At 44.4% G+C, this 18,610-nt stretch overlaps 1 protein-coding gene across 4 annotated transcripts in view; it reads left to right on the top strand.

Annotated features, from left to right (window-relative positions):
* The window catches only part of ptpn4a (protein tyrosine phosphatase non-receptor type 4a), a 114,825-nt gene that overhangs the window by 42,636 nt on the left and 53,579 nt on the right, over positions 1-18,610 (top strand). For all 4 annotated transcript variants that reach the window (XM_083777524.1, XM_083777522.1, XM_083777523.1 and 1 more), the window contains exons 2-4: positions 7,553-7,707; positions 16,076-16,183; positions 16,597-16,639. In XM_083777524.1, the coding sequence (XP_083633650.1) occupies positions 7,570-7,707; positions 16,076-16,183; positions 16,597-16,639 (289 nt within the window). In that variant the 5' untranslated portion in view covers positions 7,553-7,569. The remainder of the gene's footprint in view (positions 1-7,552; positions 7,708-16,075; positions 16,184-16,596; positions 16,640-18,610) is intronic.

The raw sequence follows: 18,610 nt of genomic DNA, 5'->3' as shown, positions 1-18,610 counted from the left end.
GTTGTTAGTTTGTAGATCGGCTATTTGTAATATATAAGTAAAAAATGGCAAATAAGTTTAGGGATAAGGGGTAAGGGGTGGCGCAAGATATAGGGCGCAGAGTAGAGGGAGAAGGGGTGGAGGTGCGATGAAAAGGTGAGAGATCAGGGGTTGGTGTGGGAGGATAGTGGGTGGTGAAAGTGCGTTGAGGTGGGTGGCTTGTGTGTTCACTGAAGTTCAGAATTTCGGAATGGTGGTGTTTTTTAAGCACCACTGCACCACCACCAAAAAAATACATTTAGGAATGGCGAGGTTTTCGGAATGGAGGCTTGTCCCCAAGCTTATAACTTGTAAGCTTGTAGATCAGATATTTCCGCTTTGTTATTAGTTATTATTAGTGTGACAATTAATCGTCAATTTAAATGTGTAATCGTGACGGGCCTGCTGATGTGTTGCACAATAATGTGTAACTGTGGCACAAGGTGCTGTCTGATTCAGCTTGCCGCTGTTTGCCAATTAGGTGCCTTAACCCACTTCGTGCCATTGACCTAGAATCCTAGATGTACGTCAATTGAAGCCTATTAGTTAATGCTACCCTTAACGCCATTGGCGTAGCCCTACGGCAATTGCACTTTTATAGTGCATTTGATCGATCAAGTCATAAGGCTATTTACGTTAGCATCGGGTTGCTAGCTGTTGTTGTCATAACACTGGGTCTTAGATCTTAGATCGTCATCACCATAAACACCCCTTCTATCTGTATCTCCTATTCCTTGTCCCAGATGGCATTTTTGGTCAGAACCAGGTTTATTCCACTCCAGGGAGCCGACGATGTGAAGCCCTCCATTGCACTAGCTCAGCTCTGTTGGCTACAGAGGACCTGACCAGGCACCGTCCGACTTCCAATTTATGGAAGTCTGGAAATGTGGCTTTTCAAAATAAGAGCTTAACTGAAAAAATGCTGGCGTGAATTATATCATAATTTGTCAATAAATGCTAGCGCTGTAAGTGTTAAGCAGCAAATTCTCCCCTGAGAGAGAGAAAGATCTAAAGTGCTCCCCTTTTTTCAACCATTTATTACTAAAAAATCACATCGCTCACCAGCTACACACACACACACACACACACACACACACACACACACACACACACACACACACACATCTGTAATTGACCACCTGTTGGTCGTGGCCCAGTTTTCTTTGCCTCGTGAACCACTGCGGAGGCTCCATAGAATTCCTCTGGGCTTCCTAACTACTTGCCTCTTATCATTCTGGAACGCCAGCAGGGAAAGAGGAGCCATGCATCCCAGCCCAGCAGGATGTCACAAGTAGTTATGTGCCTGAGCGGATGAATACGTGTTGTTGGGCTTTACCTTTTGTCTGTGAGTGGGTGAATTGATGAATTAAATAATTGAATGGATAGAGGCTATGCATGTGACATCATCATCATACCCGGAAGTTATGCGGGAATTAGTGCTGCTGACCCCAAAAAGAAATTGATTAATCGATTTTCGTTCGATAAGCACGGGAGAGTATCTTGAAATAAAAAATCGACTATTCTATTATAAAACAAACGGCCCATTTTGGTCCGCGAGCCATGCTGCTTGCGCCTCGCAGCGCCTCCTCCGTCCTCACGTGTTAACAAGGAAGTCAACAAGTGCAGCTACTACAGTCATGCCTCCCTACTACAGTCCACGACCACTGTCGTGGTGGAAAAATAATGTGCCACGTTATCCAAAGTTGGCACCTAGTAGCGAAGAGGATTCTATCCATCCCTGATTCCCTGCCGCTGCCACTACAACCCCATCGTAGCGCTTCTTCTCCAAGCCCACTGTGTGGACATTTAGTGGCCCTCTTCATCATCAAAGTTGCCCACCCCTGATATAGAGGTAAATGTGCCTCATATTTCAACAATATAAAAATGCTTATTTGATTTGAGTCGCACCTTCGAGGCCTCGCGCTAGACGGCATTTTTTTATTCTTTGAAATGGGGGTCTCCCTCTCTCTCTCTCTCTCTCTCTATCTCTCTCTCCCCTTTTAATTGAGATATTAACTATTTAATTACATATTCCATTTTGCACCAATATTATACTGCCATGTCTTGACAGTGTTGCTTTTTACAAATAAAATAAGTGAAGCTGCTTGCAGCGATTCTTTTCAAGTTATTATTAATATTATTTTACTAGCCAACCCTGTAGCCTGCAGAATGACTTTTCTAGGGGTGTGTGTGTGTGTGTGTGTGTGTGTGTGTGTGTGTGTGTGTGTGAGAGAGAACACAAGACAGGAAGGGTGCAGGTGTGTCTGTGTTTGTAATAAGCTGAAGTGGACAGGAAGGGGCACGCTACTTGGAGAAATACATGTGTGCGCTCCCACACAGACACACACACACACACACACACACACACACACACACACACACACACACACACACACACACACACTTCTTTAAGTTATCATCAGGTGGCCGGAACCCACGACCGGTCCGGAACCTCCGGCGCCCTGGAATGTGACTTATTGTCTCCACCAGCCGAAGGCATGGGGAGAGTATGTTTTGCACTCCGTCCGTCCGTCCGTGTGTCCGTGTGTCTGTGTGTCCGTCCGTCCGTCCGTGACCAGCTAATCTCAGCCACCGTTAACCCGGTCGATGCCAAATTTTGCACACACACTCCCTGGATGCCAACCATGAACCTCTGCCCCAAACTTTCCAGAACGGCCTGTTATAGCGCCACCAGGAGGCCGCTTTGTGCAAAACAAGTTTTTTCACAGTACACCTACAGATTTTGTCCAAACATCACGCAAATTAGTACACAGTCTCTCTAGAGCCATTCAACGAAACGGGTCTTTCAGATTTCTCAGACTCCATCCTGATTGGTTAAGATTGGCTTCCAAAGTTCACAGGAGTGCTCAGTTTCAAACAAAATGCTGCAAATCATGAACACATCGCGTGATTTCCCTGAAATTGTGCACGCACATTCCCACTAGGCCGAGGACGAAATGCCACATGAACAATTTCAACTCAGCCTCAAGGTGGCGTTATAACTGCCCCAAAAGTGTTTTTACCTCTAACTGCACGGATCTGTGGATAACCTGGTGGAGACCTGTGCCCAGAAGGGCACTTTTTCTAGTTCCTTCTAAACATTAAAGTTGCATTACATTTCATTGCTTCTCCCATCCTAACATTGAGAGCAGAGTCTAATGTGCTCCACCCCCCCCTAGCATGGATCATACGGCTCAGTTTTAGAACAACTACCAGGCTTTCCTCCATGGTGGAAAAGCCTGGTGACGCGAGGTTAAGCTCCACCCAAAATAACGACAAACTGAACCAAGTTTACAAATGTGTATCAACCCTGATAAGAGAGAGACACACATAAAGCTCTAACACTGCTCTGCTCTGCACTAGCACGCACGCACGCACACACACATACATACACACACACACACACACACACACACACACACACACACACACACACACACACTCCAGCCCCTGTTTGTAAGCCCTGCTGACGGGCAGGAAGCAATAATGGTAGCGTGCTTCCGGAGGCTTCTCTCCAGGGAGGGAGAGGGGCTGTCTGTCCTGTTGAGCTAAAAAGAACAAAACAGAAATGGCACAGCAGAACGACAGAGTAGAACAGAATGGAACTGAATGGAACGGAACAGAATAGAAAGTGCTTAACACAGAAGGATAGAGCGCCATCGGGAATCACGAGACTCGCAACATTTCTCTCATTGTCTTTACAATGGCGGACAAGAGTTGGAAATAAAAGAGGATAGAGACGGGCAATGTAGACGTCGACACAGAAATGTTGGCATGCAGACACGGTCGCCCCCTGTGTGTGTTCTCTCTGCATGTGACGACAAGGACCCCATGCTGGTAGCAGGGGAAAGACACAGATGACTAGAGCAGTGGTTCTCACCCCCCCCCCCCCCCAAACAAAAATAAAAAATAAAATCATATTTGATCTGGGGACCCCCCACCCTGACAAGAACTTGGAATTGTAGGAGTTGGCATTACATTTAGTTTGACTCAGTTCCACAGATGAATATTGTGAAAGGCGTTGTGAGCTTGTAGATCGATTGTTTTCACTATTTGTGTCTCTTTTTTTATATTGTCGGCCAATTTGGCCAATGTTTGACCAGTTTTTATAGTATAGTTTGTTGTTTTTTTTTGGTATCTTAAAAGTCCTTCAATACTCACTTTACTGTCAATTGGGGTACCCCCCCAATTTTTTTAAATAATAATAATAATACAAATACAAATCCCAGGGGTGTTCCGACCCACATGTAGAGATGCACTGGACTAGAGCATGTCCGTCATTCCTTCTACCTGGCTCAACATCTACTATTCATCTCTCCAGTGGTACCTTCTGTCCATCTCACAGGCTGACAGCAATGTGGCTGACATGTGCAATGTGTCTATATGAGACCATTAACTCTCTGCTTCCCAGACTGACAGTGATGTGGTTGGCATGTGCCATGCGTCTTTGTGTGACCCGTTCTCTCAATGATGTGGTTGGCATGTGCCATGCGTCTGGCCGTCTGTGTGTGACCTGTTCTCTCAATGATGTGGTTGGCATGTGCCATGCGTCTGTGTGTGACCTGTTCTCTCAATGATGTGCCATGTGTCATGTGTGCATTGCCTTTCTTGTCTCTCTTTCTACACGGAAAACACAAACATGTGTTGGTTCATAATAGAAATGTGAGAAACGTGAAGATTGTGGTTTTTCTCCCATCTCCTAATTCATTCAAAGCTTTATTTATTCACCCAAAGACATTGAGGTTGCCCTCAGTGTCGTCGAGAACTCGTATCACATCAGTGACGAAACGAAACGGGAACTTTCCCCTGTGATACAAGTCTAGAATCGGTTGCACATGTGTGGGTAGGTCTGAAATCCAAATGTAAATAGAATGTTGCTGCATGTTATTGGAGAAGACCTCTTTAATCTAATGGGACTAGTGTATGGGTTAGGTTAGGACACTCTCAAAGTGGCGTCCGTCCCCAGGGGTCCTTGAGGAGGTTCCGGGGGGGGGGGGGGGGGGGGGGGGGGTCCCAGGGGTCCCAGTCAAATCGGTTAATAAAGCAGTCATTTTAACTTTTCCATTTATATGTAGGCTATTAAAAAATAGGAGGTCTACCGACACATCACTTTGTGCTGCTATTTTTGAGAATGTTTTTAAAATACATAAAATGTTTCGAACATTTTGAATAATTTTGAATTTTGATACTGTACAATATTCTCTTCTGGGGGTCCCTGGCACAAAACGAAAAATGTTCAGATGTGGGCAAATCAGCAACTCTGCAACACAAGTTCTGAAACTTAATTTTGGTCCATTATTTCTCCACTTTAATAATACCAATTGGTATTGTATTAATCATTAGTCACCTTTACAACGAGGTATAGATTGTAAGGATCGGGTGCTCATGGGGCAGCTAAAGTGTGGCTAGTGCCTCCGAAAGATTTGCCAAAATGGCAAGTGGTTGGTATTCACCCTTGCTTAGAGTTGCTTAGTGGATTGATTGCACTCTCACACAGTAATAAAAAAAAACACATTTGGCCATTTTTACACTTTATTAATTTTACACTCAATGTTGGGGAACTCAGTAGCGGGTGGAAGATCCATACGTAGCCACAATCAATGATTAAAACGATATAAAATACAATAACAATTGGTGGTATTAAAGTGGAGAAATAATGGATCAAAGTTAAGTTTCCGACCTTGTTGCGTTTACAATACATCAACCTGGGGGTCCTTGACACAAAGAAGTTTGAGAACCACTGGTTTAGGAGTCATGGTTGGGGTTAGCGATACTGTAGTAGGGTGAGGTTAAGGAAAGAGCAACAGCACTATGCGATGGCGAGAGTTTGGGTCAGGAGGGTAAACAGACTAGACGTCTGCTAGTCGTCGACCAAGCTGCGGTGTATTTTTAGCTGTGCTAGTGGCAGGGCACTGCATGGCTATGTTGGGCCGTCGGTTAGTCTGACAGTTTGACCCAAACAGGATATCTACAATAACCTAAACGTTGTTCTATTGCCGTACAATTTACTGTGCACCTTTCATTCTCCCGGAGCTTTTGGAAAATGAACCCTATTGACGTTTTTTTTACCACATCTTGGCTTTGTCTAGTGCCGTCCTCAGGCCAAAATTACTTTTTTTCTTTTCTTTTTTTAAGTTGGCAAATGTTAGTCGGTTCACTTTTGCTACTTTTGTACTCATGTTATGACATGTTTTTAAAACGATGACTGGGACGAAGATGTATTGACCTGGAAATATTGTTCCTTTATTTGCACCCTAAAAATAAAAACAGACTCTGACTGGCCTCAGTGCCTTACTGCCTTCTTTCTTTTTTCATGAAAGGAGTGTGTGTGTGTGTGTGTGTGTGTGTGTGTGTGTGTGTGTGTGTGTGTGTGTGTGTGTGTGTGTGTGTGTGTGTGTGTGTGTGTGTGTGTGTGTGTGTGTGTGTGTGTGTGTGTGTGTGTGTGTGTGTGTGTGTGTGTGTGTGTGTGTGTGTGTGTGTGTGCGTGGCTACAGTTGTGTATACATACGGTACTCAAATTCTGTTTGTGAGGGGGATTGTGTGTTTTTTATTTTTGAGTGATGCAGACACCCTGGCTGCCTGGGTCCGTCCGAGCACGGAAATAGCGTTTTTTCACTGTCACTGTTGCACTTGCATGCACACACTCACAGGGCAGTACAGTACAGCACCACTCAGTTCAGACGGGTCTGATTTTTTTTTTAAACTAAGGGTTGCCCACCTCAGCTCAAATAGGGGCTTAAGCCAAGTGCAGACAATGACATTTTTGTGATAGTTGTGATGAGCAATGAGCATGTCACTGGTGGGCCCCCGTGTGTGCGACATGCATGGCATGCATGTGTTTTTAAGCGCAGATGTGAACGATTGATCTGATCGCTGTGGGACCTCAAAGGGCCACTTCAAGCATGAAGAGAAAGACACACGCATGCACACACGCACGCACACACAGTGCATTCACCATCTGCCAGTGGCCGTAGGAGTCTGTGATGATGTGTAATGACAAGTCGCTGGGACATGCAGAGACCTCCATATGCACACACAGCACACACACATGGCTTGTCCACTGGGATATGTATGTTGTAACACCTCATGTTCAGACTCACTTCTATCATGTGTGTACATACAGTACATCATGCATGTACGACATACAGTTTGGCCTGTCACAATTATTACATAATCGCCTCATCACAATTATTTGAGATCATCACAATGACATCACACACTATGGCATATTAGGAGTCCAACTAGTACTAGTCGTTCTCAAATGTTTGCAAAGACCCCCCTTAACTCTGAGAGTGTACAACTGGAACCAAATGGACCCATAAGGTCAGGGTCCATTTGGAGAGTGTTGGTGAACACTCTCAGAGTTACAGACTTGTTATTCAGGGCTATAGCTAGCTCTTTGTGTTACCGGTAATATTATTGTCCGCTCATTTTGTAAATGCTACCATAAGCCAGCATGGCGATGGCCCCTGCCTGTTCTGTTTTTTTACTGACATGTTCTCTCTCTCTCTCTCTCTGGTTGCCGTGCGTGCAGACCCTGGTAGGAGCGTGATGAGCGCGCGCTTCCGCTTGCCTGCCGGCAGATCCTACAATGTGCGGGCGACGGAGCTGGAGCGGGACAGGCAGCACACGCAGGTGGTGTGCAACATACTGCTGCTGGACAACACTGTCCAGGCCTTCAAAGTCAGCGTGAGTCAAACTAGCACTGTGTGTGTGTTTGTGCGCGTGTGTTTGTGCGCGTGTGCCGTGTGCGCGCGTGTGTATCCTCAGTGAGAATGTACAAACATTCCCGTTGTCATTCCATTCATGTTTTCATCTCTGTGATGATGAGCAAGTAGACCGCTAGACCTACTGCACATGGAAACAGAGCTGCTACCTTTAAACACGTCTTAAAGCTGTTTTTTTATTGTTATTTTTTTTACAAGTGTGTGCGTGTGATTGTTTTCCTGGTTGACTGAGCTGAGTGGTATGACATTACATGGATCTCTGTCTCTCTCTTTCCATCCATGACCCCCTCCTCTTTGTGTGTGTGTGTGTGTGTGTGTGTGTGTGTGTGTGTGTGTGTGTGTGTGTGTGTGTGTGTGTGTGTTTAGATGACAGTATGAGAGGGGAACTTCCTCCTGTGACTGTAAAAACCCAATTCCTTTAATCCTCTGACACATCACATCCTGTGTGTGTGTGTGTGTGTCTTGTGGGCCGCCCCGCTTGGTGGAATACTTGACATTCCACAGCTCATAGGAGCCCCCCTGAAAGCAGCAGCCTGATCAAGTACATACACGCACACCCAAACTCTGTGTACCTGTATTGTATACAATCTCACAGATGTATGACACAGTTACACACTAGGACTGGCCCCGAATTGGTTCACTGGTGTTATAAATTAATGTTCAAACCTTTGTTTTATTTATTTGTTCATTTGTTTATTAGTTTCTTTTTAGTACAACATACTTTTGGAATTGTTAGTTGTCATATCAACACTTAGGCTTGACAGCAGGTTAGGGAATGTCTATTGCTGAACACAACCCTATATCACAAAATGTTTGAAAGTTACATGGGTAATAATTTTTTTGTTTTTGCTGCCCCGTCCTTGAAGCTAAATCTGTGATTGTGGTGTTCCTAGTCAAAAGTGAGGACGCTGGAACGAGTTAAGATGTCTAGCTGTGCAGTTTTTGTCTACAAAACGTGTTTGTAACGCAATTTGCATTGAAGAGAATGGAGACATTCTCAGAACTGTCATTCTGTCACTCAGTCAGAGGGTCCCCTAGTTCAAATTCTGTACGAGAGGGTCCCCTAGTTCAAATTCTGTACGAGAGGGTCCCCTAGTTCAAATTCTGTAGGAGAGGGTCCCCTAGTTCAAATTCTGTACGTCAAAGTGCTTCCATAGTCACAATGCGTGAAAGAAGTAGACGAGAAATGTTCTCTTCTTGTTCTCTCTCTGGCTGGGTGTGTGTTGGGGGGGGAGGTTGAAAGGTGCATATTTTGTCCATGAGGAATTGAGGATAAGCATATCTCACTCTAGGGGATGACATCATGCACTAAGGGCGATTAATTGATCATAAACGGTAAACGCAATGTTCTGTCCTTTCTGACTTCCTCATCATCATCGTTTGGAATATTAACACTTCTAAAGAGAGATCAGACTTATTGGCGCGAGGTAGTAACGGAACATTTCACCTCCCGGTTTTGGGGGGAAATGGATTTCATAGGGGTCATTTAATGAGATCACTGCAGGTTTGCAAAAAATCATTTTCAGTCTTGGAATCTTTGGGGGCTTTAAGCCCTGTCTTTAGGGGCATGTCATGTCATGTGATCTACCTCCTGCACAGCCTTTGTGGTCTACTGGTAGATCACAATCTACCTTTTGGGCACCCCTGGTTTAGACGGAGGCACAACACTGATCAGAATATGCTGTAGTGTGCATTATGCTGTAGTGTCGCTGTTTGTTTACATTCACCAGTGTGTGTGTGTGTGTGTGTGTGTGTGTGTGTGTGTGTGTGTGTGTGTGTGTGTGTGTGTGTGTCTGCCTGTGGGCGTGTATCACCACGAGCCGTAACGCTTGTAGCTGTTATTAAGGGAATAACACATCAATACAGACAATACATGGTCATTTTACGGCCTAGTGAATTACACACTACAACAATGTGCCCAGCCTCTGCCTGAAGTGAGAGCAGGGGCTGCCACTCTGGGTTGCCATGTCTGCTTATTATAAGCCACTTTGGGCTTGTTTCTGTACAGTCACTAGTAATCATTTGTTAGTGGTTGTGTTTTTTGGAGATTCATGGTTTCTAGTGTAGTGCAGTGGCATATTTTGAGCAATGCTTCCCGATGTTTAAACTAGTGGTTCTCATGTGTGTAGTTAACATGTTTAAAAACATATATATAGTTATTCTTTCACTTTTCCCCCACAAGATATTTTTGAAATTGGCTCAATAATGTGTCACATTGCGACACATTGTGTAGATCGGCTATTTTCAGATACCGGTAGCTAGGGCATTAACATAATAATCGAATAGTCGACTAGTCGACTAGCAAAACACTAGTCGACACTGTTAATTGACATCCGATTATTCGCTAATATTATTTTTAATATTTTTTATGATTTTTTTTTTTTTTTTTTTTGCTTTTCTACAGCAGACATGCAGGCATGCAGCTGTGAGCTCGGTTGTTTTGTTGGTAGTTCGCCAACTTCAGTACTAATCCATTCTTGGCTGATTGTTTTCATATCATACAAGCCTACTGTACGTGGGTTTTGCCGTCACCCTCACTATAGGTGTGGTGGGCGGCGTATCGGCGGTGGCACTAGCAGCAGTCAAGACAGTTTTTCTTTGGGAAAAGCATATGTGATATGCCTCATAGGCTCATAAGATCAATGGGGACAACTACAGTGTGTAAATACTTTTACTATTGGTGAGTTTATTACTGTAGTTTGTTCAACAAGTTAGATTGGAGACGTGTCGTCGTCCGGTACAGTAAAGTATAGCAGGAGTTCCTCCTCGCTCTGCCCAATAGTATCCAGTTTGGTGACAGTCAAACTACAGTAGCTCTTGCAGTGATTTCATGTTTCTATATGCTTATCCAACAAAAGTCTGCGTGCCGCGTGTGGCATTATTAAAAACAAACAGCGATGCCCCACGATTAAAGTTCTAATACGTAGCCGCAAAAGACTCGCGATGGAGTTAAGTAGTTGATCATCCGATTCATAGCCTGGCAGCCTGCTAGCTAGCAAACCTCCTCCTTGCTTGTAGCTCCTTCTAAAAACCAAAGGAACTGTGATTGTAACTTGTTGTTGAACATTTAGGGTTGTATGAAAAACATCGCATCGTTCATTGCTCCAGTCTCCACTCTCCAAACATTGTGAATGTGAACAACGTAACATGCTATGCTTCTCCGTAGAACGGTCTTGTGCATAAAAAATAGCAGATCTACAAGCTCACAACGCGTCCATCCGTGAGTCATTGTGGACTTGCAACTTTGACTTGAAACAGCTGAGCTAATTTCGGCCAATCAGAGCGGCATTCAGCGTAATATAGTAAGAGTGGCGACACTCGCGTTGACTCCCACTGTAACAATGGAATGCGGAAGTGCTCATTCTATCTCAATGGGATAGTTCCAATGTTTGGAACTATAGCCCATAGGAAGTGTGTCGCCACTCTCTTAGTACTATTCCACTCTGCCTGCATTGATAGTGCATTCACTGGCTCTCTGGCTGTTTCATAACACGATGTTTTAATGCTTGATTGGATGGAATAAATATCATATTTTACCGCCGACTAATCGACTATAAATCGATTTTGATGGTAGTCGAGTCGACTATCAAAAATCACGTTTGGTTAATGCCCTACCGGTAGCCAATGTATAGCTTTAAAGGTCTCAACCTAGTCACTTCTTCTGGGCTCGTTTTCCTAGACTTGGCAGCTTGTTTCTCTTGCAAAACTCTGGCAACACTGTATGCGTGCCATAATGAGAGGGGAGAACGCAACGGGTTGGGTTGCCAATTGCCATGGTGTCTGATTGTGCAATGCCATTGGATCGTTCAAGTTTTATTGTCACCTATAGCAGTCTGGTAGACAATCTGAAATACATGGGTATTACTGTAATTACAACAGTGTAAACACAACATAAACAAAATCACCCATTAAATGCATGGACATACGTGGGCATTGCTGTAATTAAAAAAAAGTGTAAATAAAACTTAAATGGAATCCATATTAAATGCACAGACACAAATCTTCGTCCTAAGCCCATACCCCCCCCCCCCCTCTCTGTCTCTCTCTCTTCTCTTTTTCTATCTCTCTCTCTGTCTCTTTCTCTCTCTTATACGTATGTATGTCTCTCTTCCTTGCTTCATCCGTCTGCATCATCCCTCGACCCCCCCCCCCCCCCCCACATCTCGGGATCGCTTTCTCACAATCTCTCTCGACAATCTCCTATATTTCAGATCTACCCTATGAATAAAATGTACTTGCTTACTTACTTACCCTCACTTCCTCTCTCTCCAGGCCTTTCTTAGATTATATTTTCCTCTCACTCTGTCTGTCACTCTTGTCGCTCGCTTTCACTCCCCTCCCCCCCACCCCCTCTCTCTCTCTCTCTCTGTGTGTGCATGTGAATGAATGAGTCCGTCTCAGTCAGTCTCTATGGTCATTGATTAGTACCTCCCCCCCTACCCCCTACTGCAGCAGAAGCAGCAAGAAGTTACTTCCTGGAAAGACAAGAAGACATCCTTGAAGCAACAGCCCTTCTATTGATCGTCTCTCTGGGTTGGCCGGCTTTGAACCCAGCAGAGGAGTAAAACTAAAACTAAAATCACACCTGTGTGAAGTGAGGGGCGCTCTTATCATCGTACATCATCATACATCATATCATTCACCATCAATGTTTGCGTTACGCAAAGTTTACACAAGAAATTGTCCATTCATTGCCAATGGCATTTTAATGTTTGTGTAGGACAAAGTTTTGGCACACACCAAAAGCTGGACATAGGAGGGGCTAGTGTATCTCAAAAACAACTTTGAATAGTTTAGCATTTTCTGGGGGTCCCTGGCACAAAACATTCTCACATTGCGGATCGCGGCACTGCATATGAATGTGGGGGTCCGCGGCCTGAAAAAGTTTGAGAACTAGTGTCTTAATCTAATGTGTTACTTAAAACCCTATGGCGCGTCAGCTTGCCGACTGTTTGCTAGCAGTTGCTAGGTGTTGCTAGTTGCTACTGTAGGTGTTGACACGGTAAATTCTGAATGTATTTTAGAACAGGTCACAGTAAATTCCTCAGTTTTAATCTAACCCAGAGTGTACCGTGTACAAATGCAAAAGAAGTTCGTTCCCTTTGCACACTCTCAGGGTGACATTATATCGCTCATGGTTTGTACAGTGATGAAGCCGCTCTTACTGCCGTGAGGTCGTGTGCGTGTGGCTCATCCACCTCTGTTCCTCTTCTCTATAACTGGGAGATGAAACCAAGGAGCCGGAATGGAGAAATTAGACACACACACTGGTGCAGCTGCTGGTTTTTGGTGACACTGCTTCATTCTAATTATGTGTGTTTGTGTGAGGGAGTCTGGCTGAGTATTTGTGTGAAAACAATATGGAGAATAGAGTAGGTGTGCGTGTGCTCGTGCGTGCACGTGCGTGCGCACACGCTGCAGCATGGGTGTGTCTGTGGTGGTGCTCATGCTTGCCCCAGCTCCAGAAATAGAGAGGTGCTGCTATGTGGAGATGGGTGTGAGGGTGTCATATTGTGGGTGGGTGTAAAGCTAGCTGTATTATACCTCTTACTTTATTTCCCAAATGTTCTGTGTGTGTGTGTGTGTGTGTGTGTGTGTGTGTGTGTGTGTGTGTGCGTGTGTGCGCGCGCATATTATATTCTGTCCATGTGTGGTGTGGGAAGGATAGTCTAATTATGTGCACCATGTTAGAATGGTCATTCAGTTTACAGTTCTTATTCGCATGTCAGCTTTCAGTTTGTTTGTGTGAGTGTGGGTGTGTGAGTTGTGGGAGAGAGAGAGAGAGAGAGTGTTTCTTTCACCAACCTGTATTCCTGTCTTGACAAGTTGCCTCACGTCTTGCGAATTTCCATCATTCTTGAACACACGTTGGCACAGCAACTTCAGTTTTATTGCTCCTGATGTGCAGGTTGGTGGCTTGCATGGTTTCCTCCGGCATCGGTGGGTGAATGTAATGCAATGTCTCTGTAAAGCACCTTGGATAAAAGGCACTATGTGAATGCACCATTTACCAGGATATGTGTGCACGCACCCCATAGGCTCCCATTCAAAGTAGGATCATCTTGCTGTTATCTCTGAAAAATGCGGCGCTGTCCGACGTGTCCGTGGTGATCGTCATCCATCCGAGGTTGTGGGCTTGCTTGTAGATCAGCTATTTTGATTAAAAAAAAGAAAATGATTTAAAATAAACTCAAATTTTTCCTTTTCTTGGGGTCAGCCCTATGTCTCCCACAGTAATTTATCATGTTTCTGTAGTGTGAGGCAGCTTGATGTACAAGTATATCCCATCGACATGACGCTAGTATGTCGCAGGGATTTAACCCCAATCCAACCCTTGATGCTGAGTGCGAAGCAGGGAGGCATTGGGTCCCATATTTCAGAGGCTTTGGTATGACCCGGCCAGGGATGGAACCCCTGACCTCCCAGTCTAAGGGCAGACACTCTAACTACAAGGCCACGGAGCTGGCTAACTGAGCTGGATCTTTTTGGTAGCACAGGAGTCAATTATTCAGGTAATGTTTTAATAACGTTTGACAAAATGCAAACAAATGCAAACTCTGAACATGAAGCCTCTGATCTTGTACAATATATAGCCAAAGCTGTGAATACACAATGGCGTGCATTGATGTCAGTATGGGCCTAAGTATGTGTGTGAAGTGAAAGTCCCTTTATCAGAACATCTCCCTCAATCTCTCTCAATCATTCCTCTTTCTCAATGTCTCTCTCTGTTACTTTCTCTGTCCCCCTTTAACACACACGCTCATGAAGACAGCTACGCACACACGCACGCATGCACGCACACAGACACACATTGTATTTCACTCAGTGTTGCTGGTGGATTGATGAAGACCGACACAAAGAACGTTTGTCTTCCTCCGCTGCATCGTCAATCACTCCTTTTCGTCGTTCCCAGCCTCTTGGTTTCTCTCTCTCTCTCTCTCTCTCTCTCTCTCTCTCTCTCTCTCTCTCTCTCTCTCTCTCACTTACTTTCACAGTCACTCCGAGGGTCTCTCACTCTTCATCCCACCAACTATGTGTCTGCTCCATTATAGAGTTTGCTGCTGTAGTTGGTTGTGCAAGAGAACATAAAGTGTGTGTGTGTGTGGGCGCTCCTCGCTCCATTTAAATAATGTATGGTTGTTTGCTTCTGCATTGGCAGCATTTGCACATTTGGCTCGCTTTCTGAATACCAGAGGGGACCAGGACAGGCACACACATACACGCGCATGCGCACGCGCGCACACACACACACACACACACACACACACACACACACACACACACACACACACACACACACACACACACACACACACTGTGGCGACTAGTTTCCTGGGAGCACAGTATATAAAAACGCCACAGTGGGCTCCCACATCCAGCCTAAAAAGGCACTTCATATACGGGGTGCAATCTCTCTCTCACGCGTACACATGCGCACGCCGTGCACACATGAGCACACACACACGAACGCACACACAGTCTCAGACATATCTATGAATAGCCCTCCATGAGGAAACATCCGATTAGAGGCCTGTGTGTTTCTTCACTTCCTCATGTGTGTGTCTGTATTCCCGGTCAGTCAGCACATCATTCAGTCAGTCACCCGTTCAGCGAGTGATTCAGTCAGTCACATGTAGCCATCTTGTCTGGAACATTTTCATCAGCCAGTCATTTTTAAGTCGGTTAATCAGGCAATTTGTTTTCTTTAGTCAGTTTGGTCACTTGGTCTGCCTGCCTGCCAGTCAGTCAATCAACCAACAACTCGGTTAGCTAGTGAGCTACTGACACTGTTGAAGGTGTTTTTTGCCCAGAATGTCCAAAGACAGTCCTCACTCTGTCCATGAACGAACGAATGAATGAATACAGGGGTATCAGAGTTTACTCTCACTTAACAAGGATTTGACATCAGACTGTTCTCTCTCACTCATGGACACCACACACACACGCACGCACGCACGCGCACATGCACACTGTGCACAAAAAAAAAAACGAGAAAAGATTCTTTGTACCAGATTAGCTAGATTTTCATCTATTTCGTCCTGACTAACAGTCCCTCTCTCCCTCTTGAGAAGTACATGTGGATCTGACACGATGTTATTGTTCCACACACGATAAACAATCTCCTTCTCTCCTCCCCGCTGCTGCTCCCTCCCGGTTCATTTGAGGATTTATATTTTCATACTAAACTTTACAAGTCCCCCCCCCCCCCCCCCCACTGGCATGCATACACATGTGCACACACACAGACACACACCTCTCGGATACATAGGGTTGTGTTTTTTTTTTTTACTGATCTAATGCAGTGTAACATGATGTGTCTCCCTTTGCAGAAGTCAGACCATAGTCAGGTGCTGCTGGACGCTGTCTTTAAACACCTGGAGCTGACCGAGAGAGATTACTTTGGCCTTCACCTGACTGACGACTCCTCAGACACACCGGTCAGTATCACTGTGTGTGCGTGTGCGAGTGTGCGTGTGTGCGTGTAATTTATCTCTGACAAGCTTTTCTAAAGTCAAGGTGTTTGAGCTGTAAATATTAAGTGTAAATATTCAACTACACGTGTGTGTGTGTGTGTGTGTGTGTGTGTGTGTGTGTGTGTGTGTGTGTGTGTGTGTGTGTGTGTGTGTGTGTGTGTGTGTGTGTGTGTGTGTGTGTGTGTGTGTGTGTGTGTGTGTGTGTGTGTGTGTGTGTGTGTGTGTGTGTGTGTGTGCACGTGCGAACAGTGTTAATGTGTCTGGCAGGCACGAGTGTGTGTAGCTGACTGAGCTGGTGGTGAATTATTGAGACCGTGTAGTAGTGCAGTGGAAGTGTTATGGTGTCTCCTAAGTCTCTTCTCATCAATGTTTTACAGCGCTGGCTGGATCCCAACAAGCCCATCAGGAAGCAGTTAAAAAGTAGGTGAACTCTTCACACGTGCCACCTTAAACAAACTGTCGACCACTTTAGGCAGTCGTCTGAATGTCCAAAAACCCAAGAGCCGCCGACTTCAATCCACCGCGGGCATCAGTTTAGCCAATGTCCACCTGGCAAATGTCATTATAGGCAACATTTTTCAAACATTTTCAGTGTCAAAAAGAAATTCTAAAAATAGCAAACCTGACTCTTGATTTTTAGTATAAAATAGGGCTTATTGTAAGTGGTTAATAAAATAAATCAGCCACCTTAAGTGATGGGTTTTAAATCGACCGTCTCAGTCCACTTTAGGCATGATTTAAAATTCAGAATTCTCCTCCAGCGATGATTAAACTCCACTTCAACTCTGCTCTTGTTTTTGATAATAATGAGTAATGAAATGTGTAACTTTCAGAACAATTACAGAGAAGACATCAATTCAGTAGTGCTCCTGCAGCTGCAGTTGAACTGTGATTCAACCCAGTGTTTTTGTTAGCTACTGATTGAAATGAATGGAGGAAGAAAAAACAAAACAGTATTTCACTGTTTTCTTTTCTTTTTCTTTCCCACAGTAAAGATGTTGAATTCTCGCTTAATGCGTTGGTCTACATCTTTTCGCTTGCATATCCTGCCTGCAGTTTTGGTTACTTATGAATTTCTGCATATAACACGCATAAACACGGCTATAAAATGTGTATCTAAGCAGGGCAGTGTCATAGCCAACCATGTGTCACCTCAACGTATTGCTCAAACCCTCAAACTGTGACGAGACTCGATCACACATTTAATGACTGGCCTTTGTCGATTATAATCCAAGTACACTCCATGACTGAAGTGCACACACTTGCCACGGTGCTCGTATTGGGCATCACAATAAACAGGATGACATTCAGTTTTGTTCAAACTTGTTTGATATAATCTTCACATGTCTGAGGTTTGATCAGATGGTGACATTTGAATCCTATTCCTTTGCACAATACAAGATAACATCCATGGTCATCTGCCCTATTGTGTACAATCCTTTGCATACCGTATCTTGTCAGTCGTCAAATAAATTTGTTTTAAGGAGGACTCTTTTGGCAACACTGAGATATTAGTGAGGTAGTTCTTGGCGGTGTCTTTGAGATTATATAGCAATTTATGTGGGCATCCCAGCCATGACAGGTCAGATGATATCTGGAGGTGAAGACTATTCATGCATTGTTGTCCAGATATTGTTGCAGATGGTGGAGAGGGAATATTGTCCTGGCACTAGTAGCTGCCGTATCCATGGTCTTAAATCCATTCATAGTCACTGAAAGCCTACAGAAGCCACAACCTTCTGGTTACAGTTTGGTAAATGGTAAATGGTGCATTTATATAGCGCCTTTATCCAAGGCGCTTTACAGAGATTGTGCATTACATTCACCCATTCACACACACATTCATACACCGATGGCAGCGGAAACCATGCAAGGCACCAACTAGCACATCGGGAGCAATTAGGGGTTCAGTGTCTTGCTCAAGGACACTTCGACAGTAACTCTGGGGGAGCCCGGGTTCGAACTGGCAACCTCACGGTTACTATCCAGGCACTCTACCCCTGAGCCACCGCCGCCCATTACAGAACCAAACTAGGTATGATGCATTGTAAAACTTTAAGCAATCAGGGAATTATTTTAACGAATAAAATGTTATTTGAACTTGTATGTTGATACAGTATAACCAGAACTACATCTGCAGTGGATAGAGGTGGTCTCCCTACTCTCCTGGTGTCTGGTAGGACACCTCCTGGTGTCCGGTAGGACACCTACTGGATAACACATAGGGATGCAAATTATCTATGAATTCATTAATTGGTATTTGATTACCTTATAGATCCATTAACCGGTTAGTTGATAAGCAGCGTTTTTCTTTTATTTTATTTATCTGAGTATATTCATTTCCCTCAATAATGTCTAACATAAAAATACGTACAATACATTTGCTGATAT

The sequence above is a fragment of the Protomyctophum parallelum genome (genome assembly GCF_964188405.1).
Source record: "Protomyctophum parallelum genome assembly, chromosome: 11".
Taxonomy (NCBI): Eukaryota; Metazoa; Chordata; class Actinopteri; order Myctophiformes; family Myctophidae; genus Protomyctophum; species Protomyctophum parallelum.
This window is presented reverse-complemented; position numbering and strand designations above follow the sequence as displayed.